We start from the raw sequence: 25,260 nt of genomic DNA on the forward strand, positions 1-25,260 counted from the left end.
GACAAACTGCTGGCAAGCAAACCACAGAATCTCCCGACCAAAAATGGCCCTTAATCGCCTGGAGATGGCAAGGCACAGAGAGGAACAGCCGGCACAGCCGCAGCAAGCACCGGTCGACCCCTCCGAGGCGAGCAGAGCCGCGCAGCCAGCACCGCCGCGCCGCCCGCCTCCCTCCTCCCGGCGGTGGGGCGGGACCGCGCCGCGGGGAGAGCCGCCCTCGCCGCCCGTCGCTTCATGTCGCGCAGTGCGGGACATAAACACGGCGCGGCGTGACCTCCGGGGGACGGGGGAGGGGTTCGGCCCGGCTGGGATACGGCACCGACGGCCAGGACAGGGCAGCGGGCCGGTGGGGACGGGAAGGAGGAGGCGTTGGGGCAGGCGGAGGGCCGAGTGCCGCGCTCCTTCCTCCTGCAGGTTGGATGGTGGTTTCCCTTCGTCTGGTCGATCATTGTGACGTTTTATTTTCTCTGCTGAAGAGAGTTAAAAGCAGGATCGAGAAATGAGGAGGGTTTTCCTTGTGGAGCCGGTCATTTTCATCTACATATTTGCTCATTCCCTGATGAACCCGGTGGTGCAGCAGTTCATTTACCGAAAGCTGTGGGAAGAGGAGTACAACTCCACCGCCATAAGCAGCGACAACAGCAGTCACTGTGAGCAAAACAAAAGCAGCCCAACTTATGTCATGCAGAAGGTAAGAGGAAAGAAAAAATGCAGCTGTAAATATAGGCAATAAAGCTTTCAGCCGGTAGGTTATGAGCAACATAGCCTCCCTTTCTATAACCTTATTTAACCTTTTATAGGTAGAAAAAGTAATGGTTTCATAAACCGCTGTCACTTCACTGCCTCCTTGGTCTTGTGTTGCACTGTACATAGTTGTCATGCTTTCAGGACGATGAAAGGCTGAAAGAGGCTGGGGCTGCTCAGCCTGGAGAAGATAAAGCTACAGGGATATAGGGAAGGAAGTGTAAGGAAGAAGTTTTTACAATAAGAGTGGTGAGGCACTGACACAGGCTGCCCAGAGAGGTGGTGGATGGAGCCCCGTCCCTGGAGACACTCAGGGTCATGGATGGGGCTCTGAGCACCTGATCTAGCTGTAGGTGGCCCTGTTCATTGCAGAGAGTTGGACTGGATGGCCTTTAAGGGTCCCTTCCAACTCAAATGATTCTACGAATTATCTCCAGGAAGATGCTGAGATAAATTCATCCTTTAATCTTTTAATCATCTTTTACTGGTTGAAAGTCATCTTGGATTGGGCCCAAGTTGACGTTGGCCTCCTGTAGTAAACAGTGCAGCTGAGGGCTCTCCTTCCAGTAGATGCTGTGCATGTGTTTATGCACCATCAATGATTTCTGTGACTTTGAGTCACACTCTGAGTGCTCTTTGTAATATGTACAGTTTAACAATTGTCCCATATATATAAAACATCAGTTCTACCATTCACAGGCCAGTACTTGTCTGTCTTGTTGAAATACAAAGATGGCACAGTGATCACATGGCCAGTTCCATTCGTAGCACTTTTTCATGGTATGCTGGGTAGCTAGGTGCTGATTGGATCCTCTGCAGAAGCACTTCAGAGCAGTTTTCGTGCTACATGTAAGCAGAACTGATGTGAGCTGTCAACAGAAGAGATGACGGTGTTCCATTTTTGCTTTCGGAGAATCATAGAAACAGTAAGTTGGAAAAGACCACTAAGGTCATCAAGCCCAACCATCAAACCATCACCACCATGCCCACTAACCATGTCCTTAAGTGGCACATCTACCCTTTTCTTGAGGATCTTCCAGGGACTGTGACTCCACCACCTTCCTACTGTCTCTTTCCACTCTCTTCCCACTGCTCCCCCAGTGTGTTGTATCTAGCAGTTATTACAGTTAGAGGTTACAGTTTGGATTGGATCAGAGTTCTCCTCATTTGGAGCTGTGGGCATTTTATTGTACAGTGTCATACGTCAATGGAAAAGACACCTACTAGAATTAAATGTAGTGCTTGGTAGTTCCAATCACAGAGTCCATCAGAAAACCTACATTTCACAAACATTTCTGCACTTTGGATTTGCTAGAAACCCCCCAAATTCAACTTAATCTTCCAGTTGTGACCACATACGCTCGAAGATTTAACACTTGATATATCTTTTGGCAAAACACTGAAGCAGAGTGTTGAAATTTACACAGCAGCCCTGATTGATGTGACTGTGGATTTGCAAATTACAGGATTTTTGGCATACAAGAAGCCAACCGTGTTTCATATAAACAAAAGTTTTGATATTTGAGAGTAGGAGTCCTTCAAGATGGTATCTGAGCAGTAGTGAATAGAACTTGTTTGTTTCCCTTTCTTGAAAAATTTCCATTCCCTCCATTTTGATGGTAGCCCACAGACTATGAATTATTGAACAATCATGCTCTTGTCTAGCTGCCTAGCCTGTATTTTTGTACTATGCTTGTTCCCATAGTATATGGATGTAGAACTCAAAAGTCGCCCATTAATTTCAGCAGTGTCTGTGCTGAGCTGTAACCCTGCGTATGGTGAAAAGAGTAGATCCAGTAATGCAGTCCCAGGCCCTTTGCTGATGATAGAAGTAGGTGTTTGGGATTTTCCAAGATCACCCTAAGTGAGTTATATACGTAGGTACTGTAAATTTTACTGTCAGGTGTGCTTGGTGTCAACTTCTAGAGGAAGATCTCTCTTACAGGTTGATTCAGTGTAAGTCCTTCCATTCTGGGGATGGAGAAGCTTTTTACTAATCTCATCTATTTCAAGTCAAAATGTAAAAAGAAACTGAAGACAAAATCACTTGAGGTCTGCAAAAAAAAAGATAGACAGTCGTTCAAAATAGATAGTCTTGGCAGCTTGTGGATTAATTATTTCTTTGGATTTGCATTTATCATAGCAATTTTGTGATAAATGAAAATGAATTTCGAAGTAACTCAAATACAAGCTGGAGCGTTCTGATCCCTGGCTTGAATAATCCTTTCTGTAGCTCAGGAAGAGCTACGTTATTAATTAAACATTGTTTATTGTTCAGGACATGCATTTTCCTTTGTCACCCAGTAATATTTGTAAGTTTATGAGCCTGTCTGTTTATCGTATTCTTTATGTTGTAGCCTCAGGCAAAAGACTTCCCTCTTATTTTAATTCTTATGCAAGTGAATCATTTCTTCATTTTCATTCTTTTAGTTTTGTAATCTGTATTTTTGAGAACTACTTCTGTCCAGCATGAGAGTTTGTCTCAGAGTAGGGCAAATTTACAGATTAAAAAGCTAGACTTTTATTTTCATATTGATCTTTTATTTTATATTGATCTTTGTAGCTACATGACTATAAAGCAGCTGAGGGTTTGACCAGTCATTTTCAGTAGTCATTTCTGGTAACTTTATAACAACATGAAGGGGGACGGTCAAGTTCCTTTCACTCTAAATGGAGTTTTTCTGTATTTTTTTTAGTCATCTGGTCAGTAGGCAGCAGGTCATTTGTGGCAGCAGTGTTACAGTCATTTGGGGTAGCTGGATTTATAGCCACATTCCTTATGTTGTATCACAGAATCATAGAATGGCCTGGGTTGAAAAGGACCTTGAAGATCATCGAGTTTCAAGCCCCCTGCTGAGTGCAGGGTCGCCAACCACTAGACCAGGCTGCCCAGAGCCACATCCAGCCTGGCCCTGAATGCCTCCAGGGACTGGGCATCCACAACCTCCTTGGGCAACCTGTTCTAGTGCGTCACCACCCTCTGAGTGAAAAACTTCCTCCTAATATCTAACCTAGATCTCCCCTGTCTCCGTTTAAAACCATTCCCCCTTGTCCTGTCACTATCCACCCCTGTAAACAGTTGTACCCCCTCCTGTTTATATGCTCCCTTCAAGTATTGGAAGGCCACAGTGTGGTCTCCTGGGAGCCTTCTCTTCTCCAAGCTAAACAAGCCCAGTTCCCTCAACCTTTCTTCACAGGAGAGGTGCTCCAGCCCTCTGATCATCTTGGTGGCCCTCCTCTGGACCCACTCCAAGAGCTCCATGTCTTTCTTGTGCTGGGGGCCCCAGGCCTGGATGCAGTACTCCAGATGGGGCCTCACAAGAGCTGAGTAGAGGGAGACAATCACCTCCCTGTCCCTGCTGGCCACTCCTCTTAATACTTCTTAATACTGCTTAATACAGCCCAGAACATCGTTGGCCTTCTGGGCTGCCAGCGCACAGTACACCTACTTCCAAAACATTGAGACCCAAATCTTCACTGGTTTCTTCCTCCCATTTCATACATCTGTATGTTTCAGCAATAACATTTGCATTGCATGTTTAATGCAGACTGAGAACGTATGTAATAATATTTAGTTTTATTCCCAATATACTGCCATTTCTTTGATGGTCATTGACTTAGAACCTGACACTTGTAAAGAAGCAATGCTTGCAACAATAAGAAATATTGTGCTTTCTGTGCACAATAACAATTATGCACAGAGAGCACAACCTGTGGCAGAAGGGTGTTTTCAGGCTTTACAAATGCAGCCACTCACTGCCCTGGAATTGCCTGTGCTTTGTTTGCTGTTCCCCATTTGTCTGCAGGCTGAGTTGCTTCCTTTCCCATTGGCACTGTCTTTTCAGAGCAAATAATTTCCCATCCCATGCCAGTCCTGCTGCCTTTCTCCTCTCACATTAAGTTCTTTCCTACAGCTTTATGCTCCAGTCTGCCTGGCTTCCTGCTGCACTGCCATACCCATAGACAGAGCTGCTGCCCAGCTCTGTGTGCTGCCTCAGGGATCTAATTTCAGAGTTACTCTCTACGTCTGGAAGTTTGTTGTGTGAGATGATCCTGTAGGAAGGGTTTGTGTGAATGCAGTGACTGCCTTCTCTGCTGCTGCTCTTTCATCTGGGCAGGTATCTCTTTGAATGGGCTGGTGCCACTGCTGTTTCTCCAGCCTGCATAAATCTATTAAAAGCCAGATCCAAATCAGATTGCTGCACATTGTCACTTAGCAGCCAGCTTCGTAAATGTGCGAAATATTTTTTTCCTATTAACTTTTTAGTTCTTTTCTTTACAACCATTAGTATTTTATTAACTATAAGCTATGTTTTATTTTTAAACTTCTTTATAAAAGAACCAAGACATTTTTTCCCGTAACAGTTTACAGCATTAGCTACTGTTCCTTATGAGATTACCTGCTGTGGCTTATCAGTAGGGATATCACTGATTTTAACAGTCTCTGAACCCAGGGCTTGCCAGTAAGGAGTTAGTTCACGTATCTGTACACATGGGTCAGTATAATTTTTAATACCATTTCACATTTGTGTGCTGTTACAATTCATAACACTGCACGTTGGGATGTCAGCGCAAACGCTGCTCTATTCACTTGCAGAATGTGCTGGTCAGTGAATTGCTTCTTTGTGACCCTCCCACAGGGTTGTTTAGGGAGGAAAAAAGATCTCCTGTGAGTAGAGAGCGTGGGTTGTACTCCTGAATCAGAGATTGTTCTACTACTGATTTCTGAAGGATTAAAATGGGCACAGTACCCTTTGGCAGTGCCCAATACTGAAGAAGGTGCTTACAGTACGAACACCAGCTCTTGTAAATGAACATACCGAAGGATTGTTGTTTTGTCTTCATTGAAACTGCCCTGTCAAGAGTACTTGTGAGAGCATATCTTAACAAATAAGTTCTTGTTCTGGGGTCTAATGCAACAAGGGATGTTTGAGAGATATTGGAAATAGAATTACAAAAGCATGTCTTTGAATATGCAATTCTTTTGTATTATTAACTAGTATAATGCGTATGTTATGATATATAATACAGTACTGTATTTAATTACAGCATAATATGGTTTTATATGAGATCATGTAATCTTGGAAGATGATATTGCATATTTTGCAATAATGTATTCTATAACATAGAAACAAATTGTTTTATGCTAAATATTATGCTGCATGCTTATTATGGTGTAAATATATAATTATATATTATATATACATTTATTTTTACAATATATTATGGTGTTTACCATTATTTCTGGTTTTCTCTTTACAGGGAGTTCAAGAGAAGACTTCTCTTTTTAATATGCAGCTGGACTTAACAGGGGCAGTTCCCAGCCTGATAGTTGCCTTTATCATCGTAGCTAATGGGGATCGCCAGGGACGAAAAAAGTCTTTGGTTTTACCATCAATTGGAGCTTTGATTGCAGATATTTTCCTCACTATAATATCACATTTTTCCTTGTCAACCTCTGTCCTGTTTGTGGTTTCATTTATTTCGGGACTGTTTGGGAGTATGGCGACTTTCCTTGGAGGAGGCTTTGCTTATATAGCAGATCAGTGTCACGATGAGAAGCAGAAAACTACACGAATAGCTGTGGTTGATTTAATTTTTGGAATTGTATCTGGATTGGCAGGACTGTCTTCTGGGTACTTTTTAAGAGAAATAGGCTTTACGTGGACATTTGTGATAGCATCTCTACTTCATGTTGTTAACATTATCTATATTATTTTTTTTTTGGAAGACACAGTGCACATATCTGAATTCCAGCAACAGGCACCATTATCTTATAAAGAACTTCTAAAAGAAGCATTTTCTGGAGTGTACATGCTTTTTAAAACTGCCCCGTCCAAAAAGAGAATTTTAATCATTGTGTTACTTTTTACATTTATGACTTATTTATTTACTGTCTTTGGTGGGAGTTCACTTTTTACGCTGTATGAACTGGATGAGCCGCTGTGCTGGAATGAAGTGTACATTGGATACGGAGCAGCTGCATTCACTTCTGTCTCTCTGACCAGTTTTTTGGGAGTTTATTTATTTTCTAAATGTCTCAAAGACATTTACATTGTATTTATTGGGATATTTTCTTACATTGGAGGAATTGTCATGGCTGCCTTTGCCAAAACAACCCTGCTCATGTTTTTAGGTGAGTTCAATGTCGATTCTCAACAGTATAAAAGAAAATACTCGTGTGTTGTTTGTAGTTAGAGTTGGTGGTGATGAATATTGGATGCGCCGCCTTGAAAGGGTCATAAAGAGGTAGAATGTACAAGGTTGAGTCATACCGATTTAGAATTTAATTAAAAGATGAATAGTATGGAAAGTGAATGAAATTACTTGGCTTATGATTTGGTTTTAGTGCTATATAGATATACTGGATTTAGGGATTCGTCTCTGCTTGGGTAATTATGTTTCAATGCACACAATATGTTTCAATGCACACATAGTTTTACTATTTGGGAAGTACTATATAACTCTTTTACTATATATTTATATAGTTATATTATAATATAGTTATATTTACTATATAACTCAAAAATATATGTCTAGTTCATTTGCAACATGTCTGTAAAATCCTGGATTTTTATTACATTCATGTCTCATTGCTGATTCATTGCTTTACAGTAAGAGTGCCATCTTTACTCTGCCTTATGCCTGTTCCTGTTCTCCGATCCATGCTGTCAAAAGTGGTTCTCCCCAGTGAGCAGGGTGAGTGGAATTTGTTTTTGAAAAATAATACGATGTTGTATTTCAGAACAGAGATGCACCAAGGTCACCTTTAAACAAACAGGTGTATATTGGTATTTTCAGACTGCTTTCTGGATCATCTTGGAGGTCTTTTCCAACCCTGGTGATTCTATGATTCTATTGCAAATTTCAACTTTGAAAGAAGTTACTGCTCTAAAAAGAAAGATCATGGAGAATATTAAGGAGAAGAGCACTCAGTATTTATACAGATCACAGAATCATAGAATGGCTTGTGTTGGAAGGGACCTCAAGGATCATCAACTTCCAAACCCCGTGCCGCGTGCAGGGTTGCCAGCTGCTAGGTCAAGCACCAGATCAGGCTGTCCAGGGCCCCAGCCAGCTTGGCCTTGGAACACCTCCAGGGATGGAGCATCTTGAACCTCTCTGGGCAACCTGTTCCAGCACCTCACTAATTTAGAGATAAGGATGTGGTGAGGGACCATTGTCAAAGGCCTTGCACAAGTCCACGTAGATGACATCAGTTGCCTTCCCTTTGTCCACCACTTCATCACAGAAAGCCATAAGATTGGTCAGGCATGTCCCTCCCTTGGTGAAGCCATGCTGGCTGTCTCAGATTACCCGCTTGACCCTCATGTGCCTTAACATCTCTTCCAGGAAGATCTGTTCCATGATCTTCCCAGGCAGAGAGGTGAGGCTCACCAGCCTGTAGTTCCCCAGGTCTTCCTTCCTCCATTTCTTAAGAATGGAGTGATGTTTCCCTTTTTCCAGTCACTGGGACTTCACCTGACAGCCATGACTTTTCATATATGATGGAGAGCGGCTCAGCAACCGCATCAGCCAGTTCCCTCAGGACCCTGAGATGCAGATACAATACTTCAGTTCCTTTTCTTAAAGTGACATGTAGAACAGCTTCTACATTCACAGGATTTTGATGGAGAAAAATAAACACTTGTTGTTTCATCAATGCCACACTTTATAACTTAGAAAGATAAGCATTAAGTGATCAGCCTTCAACACACTTGAAAACAAAGGCTTGCATCCCAGCAGTGTACCAGCTTCACAAATGCCCGTGGCCACTTAAAGACGTCTCAAGGGCTGTAACATATTACTTCTAGAAGTGCTTTCTTTAATGGAACACACGCAAACACAAGCATGTGAGGCCTCAAAATGTGTCTCTAGTGTCCCATATTTTGCTGCAGCTAGATTTTGAGGAGCACATACTGTCTAGAAGCATTCTTGTGAGTTGGTTTTATTTAAAAAAAGTACATATCTTTAGACACTGAAACAAGGATCTCTTTATACTCTACTATGCTAACAAACGCTTCTGTTTTTGTGATTTCTTGGCATTCTTTGGGGCTTTGGATACTTGAGTAGTTTGATGCAGGAATCAGGTTGCCTCTTGCCATCCTTTTCTGCTTACTTATTGTGATTTTGGTTTTAGTCTGATGAATATGGACGCGGCTTGGGAACATGTGTCCAAAAATACGCAGATGGGATCGGCTGACACTCCAATGGGTAGTTCAGAGCAAATGAAAGATTATTTCTTTCATTTAAAAAATGAGAAGGATGTGGTTATGGGCTGAACCATCACTCTTTGTTGCTCTTTGTTGCAGTGTAAGAATGGAGACTAGAAAAGGAGGAAACAAGAAAGGGAAGACTGAGAATAGAGGGGAGAATTGAAAGGGGTAAAGGACGAAGCTGTGCAGAATGTGGTTAGTGAGTATGAACAGTTTGAATTTCATGTGACAAATTGATTCAATAAAGTAGGTATGGTGACAGGATAATAGCAAAAAAAAGTAGTTTCTACTAACAATAACAACAAAAAATTCCATTTAAAAGTCTTCTGTAGGAGTCCCTTTGGAAGACACTTCCATAACAAAGATACACGATACTCAGGAGCTTGATACTTGCACACTTGCTGAAATATTGCAGATAGATCTTTTGAAACTAGTTTAAAAACTTTGATAAATACTTTGAGCTTAAAAACTTTCTGGTTTTATTTTGTTGGTAATCCAATCTAATTTGTTTTTTGCAGGTGCTGTGTTTGCTTGTATAGCCTGTTTAGAAGTTGTGACTGGCACTATTTCACTTTCAGTCTTTAATGTTATCTATGCAGCTACTGTTGCATGGTTTTCAGGCTTTAGCTTCCTCTTGTCAGCCAGCCTGTGTCTAATTCCACTGGGTGTACTGTGGTAAGTACATATCAGGAGGGTGCTTCTGAATGCTTTTACTGGTGAGTTCTGTTTTGACGTGAGTTGAAGCTCAGTGGTTTAATGCATTCTCTAACTTCAGTGTTTTCTGACGTACCGGATATATTCTGTGTGTAGCCTTCCCTTTGGTTTTCTTCCAATTTAGTAACTACTTATATATAGCAAGCCTATGGCAGATACTCTGAGGCTTGTCAGCAGGGAAGAGCTTGGAATATGGCAGAGATGATACTGTGGGGGATATAGCAGTGAAGGGACAAGACAGAAGTCAGGGAGCCCAGACTGCAGAGAGCCGCTTTGTCTCAGTGAGGCTTGTGGTCACATCTCTGAGAGGAGTGCCTCCGCTGCTGCCAGTCACTGTGGTTTTCTTTCAACACCTCTGCACCTTGCAAGAAATTTCCCATCATCTGTCCATTTCCAGCCCTGATCCAGCTAGCTCCCTCCAGCTCTAAGCTGTGAATTTGTCACCTGATTCCCCCAAACTGAAATCTACCCTGAATTTATGACTAGCGGGATGCATTGTGCCATTGACTGCATGTATGTGCCTTCCATTGGCTTGAGACCTCTACATGTGCCTTCCATGCAGAACAAATGAAGCAGATTGTTTGAAGGCCATGAGCTTAGTTTTGCAGTCTGAGTCCTTCTAGATGTTAACAGGGGTTAAACATGAGCAAATACCCATGAATTTGATGGAAAGCTATCTGTCCTGATCATTGGTCCTGGATACCTTGTGACCCAGTGCCAACTGAAGTCTGTGAAAGCTCTGCACTAACCTTAAGCCCCATATGAATCATGGAATCATTAGGGTTGGAAAAGACCTCCAAGACCATCTAATCCAACCGTCAGCCTATCCCCACCATGCCCACTAACCACAGCCCTCAGTGCCACATCCACGCAGTTCTTGAGCACCACCAGGGACGGTGACTGCACCACCTCCATGGGCAGCTTGTTCCAGTGCATTACCACACTTTCTGAGAAGGAATTTTTCCTAATATCCAGCCTGAAATAAACCTTTGGACATGTTCAAAAAATATTCCTCTGTAGTATTTCCATATAATCATATCTAGTGACCATCTAGTAACTCAATGAAAGATCGTTTTTCACGAGTATCCAGAAAAGCTGCGCTCACTTTACATTATTTCCAGTATAAATTACGTCTTTTTAGTGTGCTGGAACACAGAGCTAAATGACAGAAGGGTCACTCTTTGTAATATAGGTTTATATTCAGAAAAAAAAGTGCTGTTTTTCTTAAGAGGATGCTGCAAGACTCCTTTTGCTGGAGGCTTGTATCTTTTTCCTAGCGTATAGCCTTTATCTCAGTCATGTTTTATCTACGTCAGCTGCATTTTCAGTTTTAAATAGGTGGTGACAATGCTATAAACTTAGAACATTTCCCATTATTTATTTCAAATCTGTGCCTGCATGACTGCAGTATTTTCCTGCATCTATTCAGAGAAGCTGCACTAATGGCAAGAGGAGACTTACGGTAGAGGTGGGTCTTGAGGGAATTGAAGCAAAGGCGTCTTGTGCTTCTAGTGGAGAATGCTCTGTAGTAACGTAATAAAAATAGAGGAGTTCAGCTATGTAGCTGAATGCCCCATAAATATTTTTGCTTTATAAAGTATTAATTTTCGTTTGATTCAGTGCTTTGTGGTAGTGAAAGTTTCTGTTAAAACATTCTGTCGTGAGCAAAAGCTAACAAGTACTAATTATGAAATTACTGAATCCTGCAATCAAAACCACAGTCCGTCATCATAATAACTTTTGGAAAGCTGTTTTTCTCCCATTATTAGTGTCTCAGATGTCCCATCCTTTGAATAACTGCTCTCTAAAGCCTTCCAGTTGTCACACAGCATTACTGTTTGAGAGCTGAAATGTTAGTAGTTCCAGTCTGTAATCAGTCTCCCTGTTAATTTAGTATTTTTCACAGACAGCAGAAATGATACTGCCTAACGTGTCTAATAAGGGACAAATGCTATCATTGGTTTTGTTTATTAAGATATGTCCAGGGCTTTGTGCTGTGGGAGATGGCTGTAACAGAACTGTTGGGTGTGTTTGTTACTGCTGAATCATCATGCTTCACTCAGCTAACAATATCTGTCTTATCTATGTCTTGCAGCTGGCTTCTGTGCACAAGCTGGAATCGGGAGGACTTGGCTCTGCTTGTACCTGAAGAAGTATCCAGCATAGACAGCGTTGATAGTTGAACAGAGGAGTCACCAACTATTTGGCTTTTCTAATCTGACATGCAGTGGCAGAGACCATTGTGTCATACTGAGACCATAGAGATAACTCAAGAGTTGCAGATGAAATCTAAAACTGGCCCTGCAGCAATAAGCACTGAATTGATAGCACTCTACATCCAGTCTTTTTTTAGCACTTGGATAAACCTATCTCCTGTACTTAACTATGTGGATAGGCTGGCAATGGAGATTTTAATGCTGCTTTCAGCATGGAGAAAAAAGTAAGGTAGGATAATTCTCTTTTGCCGCTTACCCCATCTCAAGTTTGAAAATATCAGCTGTAGATTATGATGCATCTCGTATCAGTCTAAGTGGGGGGACAAAGATAAGCTTATCAGCCCTTTAGCCAGAGGCTGTTGGCAATTCTGCTGAAGCCAGTGGAGCTCATGCCAGCTGTGCATGCAGTCCACTGTGTACATCTTAAGAGGTCCATCTTTCCTGTGAAGCCCACAGCACTGCCTAAAATTACTAAACTAAAAGATGTTTCTTTCAGAAAGCAACTGAATGGAAAGCAATAGTTGTACCTGCTGTAAGACTTACCTCTCTGCAGTTACCAGAGAGTGTTTGTGCAAGTTGAATGTATGATGTGTGGACCTTGCCTGTGACTTAGTTCTTAAAATGGATTTTCACACAGAACTGTTGTTCTTGGAACATTTCCAGCCTGTAGAGTGTGAAGTTAGGCCTGTGCCTACATTTTGCAGAGGCCATATTGCACATAGATTTTTAGATTGTAAATCTTTGATTGTTTTTTTGATATATGAGAGACTACATACAGACACCTCTATGTTTTGTCCCATGGATGTTTCTTGTTTTCCAGTTACGCTGGCGGCATTGAACTTAATTTATATTTCTAGTGAAAGGCTGTAACAGCGTTTTTTTCAGTGGATCTTCAAATACTTTTTTTATTAATTCTGAAATGAGGTGACCAAATCCAAACTATGCATCTAAATATCTTACAGTGAATGCAGCATGATTTATTTGCACTTGAATAACATTTCTAATCTTCAAAGCACTTTACAAATGCTACTGGGAACCTCCCTCTGCAATAGATATTATCCTCCCTGTTTCAGAGAAGGATAAATGAACAGAGAGGAGAAGTGACTTGCCCTGGGCCACAGTGCAAATCACTGAGAGCTCTAAACCTAGAAATCAGTTTTTGTGTTGATTCTTCAGCTTTTTGCTTGAGATCTATAGGCAGAAACTAGCCAGAGTATTAGCTTTTGGAATACATAGCATAGCAAAAGTGGGAATGATAAGAAGTGGGAATAAACACCCTGTTCAAGATCACTCCCATGTGTTGTTTTAGGAGAGAGTTTTATAGCCAATATTGTCCCGATCCCTGAAAGTACAGATGGGTTGTATGTGACTTTCTTCCCCAAAAAAGACTAGTTAGAAAAATCAAAACAACATAACAAGAGACAGATCCTAATTATTGAGAATGCTTCTGTAGAGCTTCTCAGTGGTATTCTGCCAAAAAATATTAGTACATCATGGCGATACTATTATGAATCATTTCTGTTTGAAGGGCAATGTTGTTTTCATGATATGCATCTTGACCACTGAGAAGATTAAATGAAGGGTCAAATAAGGTAAAGTGGAGTTGGCACTCTGGGAATTCATAGAATCACACAATGAAAAAGTGGTTTGAGTTGGAAGGGACCTTACAGCCCACCCAGCCCCAAGCTCCTGCCATGGGCGGGGACACCACCCACCAGCTCAGGCTCCCCAGGGCCCCATCCAACCTGGCCTTGAGAGCCTGCAGGGATGGGGCACCCACAGCTCTCTGAGCAGCCTGTGCCCGTGCCTCACCGCTCTGAGAGAAAAGATCACTACTGCCTGTCACTAGGGAAAACAGGAGAGGGAATGCTAATGAATACAGATGGCTCTTTCACTTCTGTCCTCATGAACCAAGACTTATTTTGACAATTAAAGGTCATTAGTTTTTCCTAGCTAGTTTATACACTAGCCAGTAAATAAAACTGTCTTCAGTCTTCTCCTCTGAGGTGCCCAAGTTGCTGCCAACTTGTAGGAGAAGCGAGATTGCAGAGCTCTTGGAACAAGTTCAGAGGAGGACCACCAAGATGGTCAGAGGGCTGGAACACCTCTCCTGTGAAGAAAGGTTGAGGCAACTGGGCTTGTTTAGCTTGGAGAAGAGAAGGCTCCCAGGAGACTGCATTGTGGCCTTCCAATACTTGAAGGGAGCATATAAACAGGAGGGGGTACAACTGTTTACATGGGTAGATAGTGATAGGACAAGGGGGAATGGTTTTAAACGGAGACAGGGGAGATTTAGGTTAGATGTTAGGAGGAAGTTTTTCACTCAGAGGGTGGTGATGCACTGGAACAGGTTGCCCAAGGAGGTTGTGGATGCCCAGTCCCTGGAGGCATTCAAGGCCAGGCTGGATGTGGCTCCGGGCAGCCTGGTCTAGTGGTTGGCGACCCTGCACTCAGCAGGGGGCTTGAAACTCGATGATCTTCAAGGTCCTTTTCAACCCAGGCCATTCTATGATTCTGTGAGTTTTACAGTAATCACTGGGTCCAGAACTTAGCAAGTACTTGTAGGGACATTAATACACTGATGTAAAGAGCTTCAGCACAAAGACTACGTTGTCTTCTTTTCCTCTTCATTATGCAGTTATCAAAGTCTTTATGAAATTAACTATTTCACACAAAGCTGCCTGGAACAAGTAAAGCAAGTGAAAAAAAAGGTATATGCCTTCACTTCTTCAGTGCAGGTAACACTGCAGGTAGCAAGGCAGTTCTGCAGCAGTGCCCTGCTGGGAATGAGAAGGTGCACATGCACTTTGGGAATGGCTTTGGTGAGGTTTGATTTTGCTATACCAAGTATTTGCTGTTTGCAGATATTTCAGGTAGACACAGTGTGTGGGGTTGGCTAAGTTTTTGGCCAAAACACATGAAGGACACAATTTGCGTTTTTAAAGTGCCTAGCATTGAACATGTTGAGGAAACCAGGTACTAATGTGCTTTATACTCAAGTTTGTAGTAGGTGATTTATTTGTATGTAAATACAGATTATTTTAACAGAGATTAATAGTGGAATTTGACCTAAATTGTGTTGTATTTGTAGTTCTTGATGTGGCTTTTGGCAAACAGGCAACGGGAGGACTGGTGGAGTAACTCTTCTGTAAACAGAAGCAGCAGCACTATGCTATCGTCTGTTTGTGCAGTCACAGCAAACAAGCAGCAGCACAGGAAGATGTGCTTTTGCTTCCCTCCTGTGCTGGGGGAGAGGAAAGGATGCTGCCCAGAACACCGGCACCAACAGGAACTACAGAACAGGGACAGCACTGCTGTCTGCCAGAGATCAGTGTGGGGGCTGCAGTGCTGCATGCTAGACCCAAGCACTTGAGAGCACCTTCCTCCCCCGGCCCAGGCCGAGTCCCAGCAGAGCCCCAGCAGCAGGGCTGACCCAGCTGGCTGCACACCTCACGTGGCACGCCTCTGCTCAGGCCATGCAGCAGCCTTACAGAAAGAAGCCTGGAGGGACAGGGGGAAGGGGCTGGGGGAAGAAAGACCAGCCGCCACCTCAACCAATTTAGCAGTAACCCTTCCTTTTAATCCCAAAAGTGCTTTGCTTCAGTTTGACTCCCATTACTTTAACAGCATGCCACGTAAGTTCTTGTACATGCTTCATACACACGCCATTTGCTTTCTAGCCAGGCTAACTCCTAAATTTAGCTTCCTTACAGACATGATGAACAATGCAGCTCCCCTGCTCTGAATATGGTTTGATCTCACCCTGTCCTGAGCCTACTGCACCACAGTCTAGTGAAACCCAACCTGCTTGCTCTACAACAGCTTGCTCTTCCTTTATACATAACCACCAAGAAATTTCAATCACGTATATTGAATATGAGCAGAATTTCCTGCTAGTTTAAAGTATACCAGCTCACAGAAAGAACAGCTACATAAAACATTGAGTAGGTCTACACTTTCATGTTGAATTTATCAGTCCTTTCATATAACCTCACTAAGGCAACAAATACAACTGAGGACTTAACTTGTATTTCATAAGAAAACCTCTAATCTCTCCAACTCTTAAAAGGCAATATTCTTAAAAGGCAATTTTAAGTTTCTTTTCTTAAAATGAACAAAACAGCCAGTAAATTATCTTGTGTCATCTCAGTGTTTTTAATTTGCTGCAACATTTTGCAATAAATATGCACCATGAAATTTACATGAGGATAGTTAGAGGCTGTAGTGCATATGGGTAAGGGGTTTATGGCAATTTTAAGCATACTGAAAAGCCCAAGAGATGCCTGAGATTCTGGGATTGTGAAGAGGTTTGTAGCAACATTTCTCATTTCTGCTAATATCATCTATAACAGAACCCTAAGTGCACTTGCACTCTACCTAAGAGTCATCAAAATCAGCTGGATAAACATAATTCCTGCCTTAGAAGTATTGTTTCACGCTCCCTGCAGATGACAAGAGATTTGTTGTTTTGAACCACAACCCCTTTTTTTCCCATTAGTAAGAAAGCGGGGGTGGAGGGGGAGGGTTACAGACATACAGTGTCTGTCCATCACAAACAATACCATAAATACTGGAAAAGCCTGTCTGGTTATTCTCTTAGTTGCCTACAGTGCCATGCCACTCCAGCTGCTTTAAAAGGAGGGAGGAAATGCATGTAGCAGGATTGCATTGGCAGTGCAGAAATTAAAGATCTTTAAAGTAATAGCAAGAAAAAGCAACAACATTTTGTGTTGTGGATAAGAGATCCGTGATTCACAATTAATTATATTTTGGAACACAACAGCATTTATAGCAAACTTTTATTTAATGCTTAAAAAAGTGGATGGAAGTTTTCATGAACAAAGCATTACTCAACGGAAAATATCTTTGTTTCCCCCTTAAAAAGTTCTTCTGCAAGAACATCCATTAAATGCATTTACCTACAACAATCAGTTTTAAAATGCATGGGTACTTTTTGGATTTCTTGTACACATATATAGCATTTCCATAATTAAGAGACTGTTGTCCTGAGCAGTGTATGAAGAGACATTATTTAAGCTGTCTAGATACAGGACATTTATGTAATTGACAACAAGCACAGAACAATTTATGGACTTTAAACATTTAATGTGCCTTTTCATCAAGGAAGGCAAATGATATCTGTATGACTGTTAAACACTGAGTGTCAATTTAGTGATCACGTATTTAGATCTGCAGTACAAAGACATACACAAAACATTTTTGAGTACATTTTGTTACAATAAACCGAGTTTGTATTCCATCATCATGTGGGGCTCTCCCATAACTTCACTTTGTGAAGGATCTGAAAAAGAAGTCAATAGCATTAGGCTTTTACCAAGCTACAAATATCAATAAGAACTACGAAGATGACCATAATTTTTTTCATTTTAATGCTTAGTGAAAAAATTACTCAATTGATTCTTGACAGTACTGCGCAGTACGCCTCTGTCCAAAGCAATAATTAGATAACCAGTACACCTACAGTGGAACAGCGATATGAGTGTTTTGTAAGGAGCCAGAATGGAACTACTCAAGTAAGACCAAGTAGTTCTACAAAAGCACAACACTCTACAGCCTGACTCCAAGGCTGCATGAGATTGGTATCTAAAAAAATGCAAGCCTGACTAAAGCTTCTCCCACAGGTCTCATACATCTTCCCATGCAACTTTTCTTAGAGTCTAGCACAAGAGGAGTTCATCCTTCAGCCCTTATGCTAGCTGGAACATGCTTCTTGTTCCTCTTCTCCAACCTACTGCCTCATTTCACAAAAATTCTACGCCCTTAACTATCTTCTGAGATTCCTCCCTGGCCCTAAGTATGGCCCATATGGGCTGCTGTATTGAAAGACTATCCAGGAACATGGGGAAACACAAGCTATACCAATCACTGAACTTCACTTCCATACAGAAGTCAATGCAAAAAAAAATGGTAGCAAATGCATCTTGGAAGAAGGTACTTTTCTTTACAGCCGTATTGGATTGTTTTTCTCCCATAAGTAAGGCATGTTAATGGCTTTCTCCTCTAGCCTTTCTTTTTAATGACAGAACTTATAAAAACATCATATCTTTGTAACCTATGCCTTTCAAAACCTGTGAAAGTAGTTCAAAAATTTCTGGAGAAACAGGCATACAATATAAGAGCATAATCTTCAGCTCCTCAAGAAACCCAGCCCCAAAGCAAATACAGACTTACTTGGCATTGCAGATTACATCCCACACAACTAGCAACTGAAAACCACACCTATTCCTCTTTCCTAAGTGCTTCTTCGCCTTTTGGAACTGTTTTTTATTCTCAGTTTGTGCCTTTAAAGGTCTTATTCCCTAGTGGCGAAGAACTATACATTCCCCCAAATTTTACCCTTAAATATTTCTATAATATTCAAAACTATGTATTTACCATTAAGAATATCCTCAAAACCAATGCATTCATCATTTCCCCTCAGGGTATCCAGTGCCATGTTTGAGCTGTGAAGGAATGGGAGACGCTGGGCCTGTAAAAAGACAAGAGTTAAAGTTTTTGCAAGACTGAAATGAAGGTTTTTGAATTTCTTTCTGAAATGACTGAGAAAAGTGACAGTTACCTCTTCCTTTGAAAACAATGATGAAGTAAGAGAACTATCAGCACACATCAATATCAAAACCTACCCAACACCACCATCTTCTGCTCCTTATCACTGTTTAGTGATAAGAAGAGCAGCCTTTCACTGCATTTGTAGATTTCACTGCAGTGCAGCTACTAGTAAAAAAAAAAGTTTTGTGTTTTTTTTTTTTTCCCTGTTCTGTTCCCATGAAGCTGTGGAGGGTCGCTGCAACATCCCAACTACTGGTACAATTGTCAGATGTCCCAAAACACAAACTATTCCCTTAAACATTTTAGAAAGGTATAATTAAACCACAAAGGAGCTTGTATATCTAACATGACACACAAAATCCAGGAGCGAATAGTTTTCTAGATCACCATGTTTCTCATCGTCAAATGTTTGTGGAGACAGATACAGTAGCAGGATCTTTGTCCTCATCTGTCTCATTTTCTGCATATCAGTTAAGAAAAAGATTTTTCCACACAGAAGAATACAGCTGAGAATGAGGGACATTTTCATATATCCTGTTTCTTGCCTTTCATCTTCAGGATAAGAAATTTCTACCAAGTTTAATGGAACTCACAGTGGTTCAGTAGCACATGATCCACTGGAAGGGAGTACAAAATTGCTCCCATTTACTTGGAGAAACAATTCTTAGTAGCTTTACTATCTTCAAACAAGCAAAAAAAAAAATTCACTTGAACCACCAAACTGTGATCCCTAAGGAACAAAGTCAGCCACCTTCCAGTTACTCTCCATCCAGGGGATAAAAGGGAAAAGGAGGCAACCTTAGCTTCCCAATTGAAAGTTAAAACCTTAGAACTTCCTGTAGACCTTCCCTGATCTTGCAAGAACAGCTGTAGAAAAATACTAAGCACATATCAGATTTCCTGTTTCAGGTTTTGCATTACCTCTGTATCCGCTCCCACATCGCTACCTGCTTCAGAGCCCCAAGCTTTCTTTTCCCTACAGCTGCAGATACTCCTTCTTATGAAGGACATATGCTACCACAGGAAAGTACTAATTTTTGAATTAATGTCAAAGACAGAAAGCTTGTCCACAGAAAACTTAAGAGTGCTTACCACTTCACCGAAGAATGAATAAAACAGCAGCAGCTGAAAGCCTTTAGCACACTGACTGCTCTGAATATTACTAACAGCAGTTCTATTTTTAAACAGGAATAGTTCAGTGAAAAATAGTTTTGGAAACAAAGTGGTTGTATTTCAAGACAGAAAGACATCCTTCTGAAACCTTACGTTCCCAGACAAAGATGCCCTCATGTGGTTTAAGCTCTGGCAGTTAGATAAAAATTGCCTACCTGTTTCACTGCTCTGAGTTCCATCTGCAGCTTTAAAGGTGCATGGAGTCCTTGAATATTTCTCAGCATGGCAAAGTTTGTTTTATCTTGATTTAACTGGAACTACCACAAACAAAAATTATTTTTAATAGAAAAAGCAACTTTCAAGTACAAGTACAGAAGAGATCTGCGATATCTTACTTAAATGAATATGCTTATTAAATGTAGGTGTAAAAAAGTCCAGTGATACCATCATATGCACATCAAACGTACATGGAAGGGAGTGATGTAGTAACATTTGTTTTAGAAAACTGAAATTGGGTTTTGCTGGATTTTATTATAAATCAAGCAGAACAATTTTTTTTTTGTTTGTTTTGAGAATGAGGACATGTAACTCCACCAAGTGGTGTAGCTGTGCACTACTTTGCCATAATATTATAAGCACAGAAATGGGAAGCTAAGTCTGGTTTAATGTAAGAACAGAAAGGAGAAAGACATTGTGAATTTTACTTTTAGCTATTACAGACTACTTGAAACCACTTGAAATATTTATTTTCCCTTCATCGTATATAGTATGCATTACTCTGAAATATAACAAAAAGCTCATAATTTCTCAAACTGTTCTAAAATTGATCAGTAAGACAAAGAAAATTATCTACCTAATAGAGGTGGGTTGTTTTTTCTTAATGAAAAAGTGCTGGCTTGTGACAACTGAAGTATACAAGAGAAGTTTCTCAATAGTTCTAAAGCTTGAGTCATCTGGACTCAATTTTGGCTTTCCCAATACTAACTACATGCCTGCAACATCAAAATAATACACTACTCTAAAGTAAAACAAGAAGTACAAATGTCTTACTCGATCCACAGACCACTCTGAAACAGCCCACAAGTGATGACTAAGATGGACAAGACTACGCTCAGAACAAACCGTATGCGTAAAATTTCTAGATGGGACAAAGTAATTTAGAGAAAAATATGCATGGGTCACAGAAAGTCTGAAAGTGAAGATAAATGGCAAATCTAAAGGCAAAATGGGAGCATCAGCCTACCAGAGGAAACGGGTATGCCAGCAGCCTAATTACTGAGGTTGCCTACACAGTCTTAGATGACTACACCTCACTAAGTAAACCCTGAACTGGAGGATCACTTATGTACTTGAAGAGTCACAAGTGGAAGATTAATTGTTAAACAAAGTTGCCAGCAATGCACAAACAAAACATTACTGTTGTCACACACTTCTACTTTGTTAAAGGCAAAACCCTCCTCCTTCCTGGCTGCAGCACAAAGCAACCCAAGCAACCCCACCACTAAATAAAACTCCATAATAAGTTGAGTGAAAAAGACTACATTTAACATTACACCTACTTACATTTTTTTCTGACAACTCCAGTGGGTGGCTGGGCACCAACTCGTTTTTCACACATGCAAAGCTAGAAATGCAAGGAAAAATTGGATTTCAGAAGATTAATCAGGTGCTTTTTTAAGTTGCATTCCAAACCAAATCCCAGGCACAAGCATCAATGCACAGAGACAGATTAGCACAGTTTGAATTATAAAAATGTGCTTAATGGTGAAGCAAATAAGAGCTCTAACTACAGCACTGCCAGAAGAAAACAATGTTTAACTTCAGACATCTTTTTTCCTTAAATTTTATCTTTCAAAAAGAGAACAATGGCTTCCCTTCTTTGATTCCCTTCAGAAAAAAATACTAATAAATGAAAATGTTACAAGTTTAATTGTATCTCAGCTACACTGTATCTAATATTCAGAAGTTGGCAAGTTTCATAACTGAGATATACAGCACCTTTTAGATATATTGAGATGCACTGATTTAGATAGATAAACTTTACTTTTTGTATCTGTGCTGAAATTACTCATTTCATATGCTGCTGTTGCCCACACGGATACGCATATATTCCAACCAGCATATACTTCGTAAAGACTAATACTTGGCCATCATTTTCTACAAAGGAACATCAACTATTACCTACTTCTTGAATGGATGTTTAACAGAAAATTTAAGCTTGAAAGGCAGTCTGACTAAACATGTGGGCTTTAGGCTATAGCTTTTAAGATTCACCTGCCAAGAACCTCCTCTAAGAAGTGAGCATTTAAGATGGTCCTTCCTCCTACATTAGAAGTTGGACATTAGCTATGGCACAATTTAACACTACAAAAGTAAAGCATACCCTCTGCGCAGAAGACCATGACTTTCAAATGGTCCAGGAAGTGAAAAATCAGTAATTGGGATGCTGTCCTTCAGCAGAGAAGAAGCTCCTCTGGACTCCTGGAACACAGAGCAAGGATTATTATAACAGAACCAGGCCTCTTTCATATGTGCTGTTAGACTAAGTAAATGAAAAATTGCACCAAGGCTCCTCAAACGACTCATGCACAAGTCCTAGACTTCACAGTCCCTTTCAGAAAAAAAAAAATGTACTGAATAAGAATTCTTTCAGAGTCTGATGGCTAAAGCTAGTAACAAAACATTTTGGGGATGTGGAGAAACAGAAACTCACAATTAGCCTGTGCTGCAAGGATGGAAAGGAAGAAAGCAGACCATGCTCTGCTTCAGTACAGACACAATCAGTTAAGATCAAATTGATTATGTCCATGGTATAAGGCTCCTTGTGAAGATAAGGTGTACTCCAGTATTCTAGTACCTTAGTTCATGGAAAGAGCAAATAACCTGCAGCAGAAACTAGAATACCACACCTCACAGATATACCATATAAAGCCACCTTAACCTGTGTGACTGTTTTAAAGCTAACCTGTCTGATTTTACTGAAGTCATTTCAGCATTATTCATACAAAGTGCCTCACCAATAGACTGATGTGTCTGGAAGGCAACAGTGATGAGCTGTTCAGTGCAGGAATTTCCCCCAGCAGTAATGTTGGATTAAACTGAAAACATGTGCTCACAGCTAAGATCTCCAATATCAATACGCTGCCACAGTAACACTCAATAACCTGGTAGTGATTAGAAAAACCTAAAATAGCTGCTATTACGTGCATGCATATGGACTTGAGGGTTCTGGTGGATGAAAAACTCAACATCAGCCAGCAGTGTGCGCTTGCAGCATGGAAGGCCAACAGTACAGGAGGGATGCAGAGCTGTTAGAGTGTATCTAGAGGAAGGCCACAAAGATGCTCAGAGGGCTGGGGCACCACTCCGATAACAAAAAAGGCTGAGCAAGCCAGGCTTGCTCAGCTTATCGTAGAGAAAGCTCTGTGGACACCTCACTGCAGCCTTCCAGTACTTGAAGGGAACTTACAAACAAGATAGATATCAACTTTTTACAGGATTTTATAGTGATAAGACAAGTGGGAATGGTTTTAAACTAGAAGAGGGCAGGCTTAGGTTAGATGCTAGTAGAAAATCCTTCTCTCAAAGGGCACTGAGGCACTGGCAAAGGCTGCTGAGAAGCTGTGAGTGCCCCATTCATGGAAACGCTCAAGGTTGGGCTGGATGAGGCCCTGGGCAGCCTGAGCTGCTGGGTGGTTCTCCAGCCCACAGTACGGGGGTGGAACAGAGTGGGTATTGAGATCCCTTCCAACCCAGACTATTCTGTGATTCTATATACATCATATATCAATCATCATACTCAACAACATCAGATCTTTGTGCGAGTGCTGTAAGCAAACACACAGAAGAGACAAATTACCTAGAAGATGAGGCAAAAGGAGAGATCACAGCATAAGCAACTGAAACGCAAGGAGGAAGCCACGCAGCGCTGCCATGAAATAACTTGGGGCCTCGCTTATGCCACAGCACTGCCCACCCCACGTAGAGATGAGATACAGCCCCCGCAACCACACCGCCACATTCACTGCACGAAGCTTATTCGGCCTCGGCACTCCCGTGCCTACCGGCGCCACCGCCCGCAGAGCACAGCTCGGAGTTGGGCCGCGCCGGACCCCCGTGACTCAGCACGGCCCCTCCGCCCGCCTAACGCCCATCATTCTGCCAAAGGGCAGACCCAGCAACTAGAGTAGGAGACAGGCCCATCGCTCCCCATCCCCTTCGTGAGAAGAATACCAGTAACGGCACCAGAACACCAGCTCACCGCCAACCCGCACTCACCATCTTGACTCCACGCTCTCAGCCACTTCCGCCTCCTCTTCGTCACTTCCGGTGCTCAGACCCGGGCAGCGGCGGGGCGGGGCCTAACGGGGACGTGGTCTAAAGGGGCGTGGCCTCGCGGGGAGGGGGCGGGGCCTCGCGGGGAGGGGTTGTGGCCGCTGTGAGCGGGTGCCTGTTGGTGGCTGCTGTTGGTGGGCGTCGCTGCGCCGTGTGGGGGCGCTGGCTCGTTCCCAGGCCGCAGTGGCCGCTTCCGTGTGGCCAGGCGAGCCCTGTGCCTGCCTTGGGCAAGGGTCGCCTTCACCCGGGGCTGTCGCTCGCTGAGTCTCCCCCGGTGTGCAGGTGTTACCTTGCACTCCCTGGCAGCCGCGTTGCGGTGTGTGGACTTCCAACCCCGCCACCAAACCTTTTGTTTCTCTGCAGGCCGCAAGTGTGTGCAGGCGGCAATGCATCAATGTTGATGGCCTGAGGGAGCTCAGGGAGGCAGCTTCGTGAGGTAAATGCGGCCTCAGCCTCGGCTGGGGCAGCGCCAGGTGGACACAAGGTGTTGGGGCAGCCCTAGGGGCCCTGCTGCTCTGTCAGGCACTTTGTCTTTGGAAATGGCTATTGAGAGCTTTGATAAAGGCTGTGGTGTGCGTTGGCAGGTGTTAATAGAATCACTAACGTTGGAAAAGACCTCCAAGACCACCCAACCCGACCCATCTCCCCCATGCCCACTGAGCACGTCCCTCTGTGCCTCACCCACATGGTTCTTGGACACCTCCAGGGACGGTGACTGCACCATCCCCCTGGGCAGGCTGTGCCAGAGCCTCACCCCTCTCTGAGAAGAAATTCTTCTTAATATCCCACCTGAACAGGAATGACAGCAGTGTGGAAACGGGGTTAACATTAGCTTATGCTTAAAGAGGTTTGAAAGGTATCCCAAGAGTTACAAAGTTTGCCACAGTTGTGGCTGCATGGTTCCAGGTTAAATGCGGTTTTCCTCTATCTTGGGCAAAATCAGTACACGTAGTGAAAACATTGTCAACCAAAGTTCTGGCCTTTTGTGTTACGATCTCAGGCTTAAAGCACAGACTTCAAAAGAATGGGGATGGGGAATTGGGTTTTTTAAGTCATTTTTAGGAAAATGGGTACCACAAAGGTTTCTCTGATCTTATAATGGGCACTTGGATATTGTGGTGCTGAATTCATTATTGTAGAACAGAATTGAATACAAAAAACAAATCAAGTTCCTGTTTAACCGCAGCTTACAGAAAAGCTAGGTTTTTCACTAAATGTATTTATTTATTGACTGACTTTGTTGATCAGGATATGACTGTAGAGATGAAACATTTAACTTTCAAAGTCATTCTTGCAGGATGCAGACAGGATACAGTCACTCCATGTACATTTTGGACATCACTGCGATCCAG

At 42.1% G+C, this 25,260-nt stretch overlaps 2 protein-coding genes and 1 long non-coding RNA gene across 9 annotated transcripts in view; 2 read left to right on the forward strand and 1 right to left on the reverse strand.

The window, feature by feature from the left end:
- SLC46A3 (solute carrier family 46 member 3) lies at nucleotides 217-16,174 on the forward strand. Of its 5 annotated transcripts, none has more exons than XR_002433013.1 (6): nucleotides 221-691; nucleotides 6,007-6,880; nucleotides 7,360-7,443; nucleotides 9,479-9,635; nucleotides 11,770-12,119; nucleotides 14,982-16,174. XR_002433013.1 is itself a non-coding variant. In XM_021378608.1 (6 exons), exons 2-6 carry the CDS (start codon nucleotides 5,555-5,557, stop codon nucleotides 11,855-11,857), a joined length of 1,263 nt encoding a protein of 420 aa, XP_021234283.1. In that variant the 5' UTR covers nucleotides 587-691; nucleotides 5,385-5,554; the 3' UTR covers nucleotides 11,858-12,677. The 5 variants fall into 5 exon arrangements, 2 of the variants coding, with proteins under 2 accessions (XP_021234269.1, XP_021234283.1); XM_021378608.1 differs by lacking the exon at nucleotides 14,982-16,174 and adding an exon at nucleotides 5,385-5,614 and having other exon boundaries at nucleotides 587-691; nucleotides 11,770-12,677; XR_002433015.1 differs by lacking the exons at nucleotides 11,770-12,119; nucleotides 14,982-16,174 and adding an exon at nucleotides 9,057-9,159 and having other exon boundaries at nucleotides 217-691; nucleotides 9,479-9,620.
- On the reverse strand, nucleotides 16,673-23,946 carry POMP (proteasome maturation protein). Its single transcript, XM_021378628.1, has 6 exons — nucleotides 23,852-23,946; nucleotides 21,957-22,054; nucleotides 21,137-21,197; nucleotides 19,789-19,890; nucleotides 18,287-18,380; nucleotides 16,673-17,192 (listed from the first exon to the last, which is right to left on the reverse strand). The coding sequence occupies exons 1-6, from the start codon at nucleotides 23,852-23,854 to the stop codon at nucleotides 17,125-17,127; spliced, it is 426 nt and encodes a 141-aa protein (XP_021234303.1). The 5' UTR covers nucleotides 23,855-23,946; the 3' UTR covers nucleotides 16,673-17,124.
- LOC110388897 overlaps nucleotides 23,976-25,260 on the forward strand; it is a 28,215-nt gene continuing 26,930 nt past the window's right edge. For 2 of the 3 annotated variants that reach the window (XR_002433019.1, XR_002433018.1), the window contains exon 1: nucleotides 23,976-24,344. This is a non-coding gene — a long non-coding RNA (uncharacterized LOC110388897). The remainder of the gene's footprint in view (nucleotides 24,345-25,260) is intronic. The other variant, XR_002433017.1, reaches the window with a different exon arrangement.

The sequence above is a fragment of the Numida meleagris genome, chromosome 1, assembly GCF_002078875.1.
Source record: "Numida meleagris isolate 19003 breed g44 Domestic line chromosome 1, NumMel1.0, whole genome shotgun sequence".
Taxonomy (NCBI): domain Eukaryota; kingdom Metazoa; phylum Chordata; class Aves; order Galliformes; family Numididae; genus Numida; species Numida meleagris.

Bases quoted from the DNA above. Each gene is read 5' to 3' on its own strand.
- POMP (XM_021378628.1), bottom strand. The intron at 21,198-21,956 runs GTATGCTTTACT...TTGCATTTCTAG, and splicing joins CATGGTCTTCTGCGCAGAGG to CTTTGCATGTGTGAAAAACG. The intron at 19,891-21,136 runs GTAAGTAGGTGT...TGTTTGTGGTAG, and splicing joins TGGAGTTGTCAGAAAAAAAT to TTCCAGTTAAATCAAGATAA.
- SLC46A3 (XM_021378594.1), top strand. From the start codon at position 500: ATGAGGAGGGTTTTCCTTGTGGAGCCGGTCATTTTCATCTACATATTT. The intron at 692-6,006 runs GTAAGAGGAAAG...TTCTCTTTACAG, and splicing joins CAACTTATGTCATGCAGAAG to GGAGTTCAAGAGAAGACTTC. The intron at 9,636-11,769 runs GTAAGTACATAT...TATGTCTTGCAG, and splicing joins ATTCCACTGGGTGTACTGTG to CTGGCTTCTGTGCACAAGCT.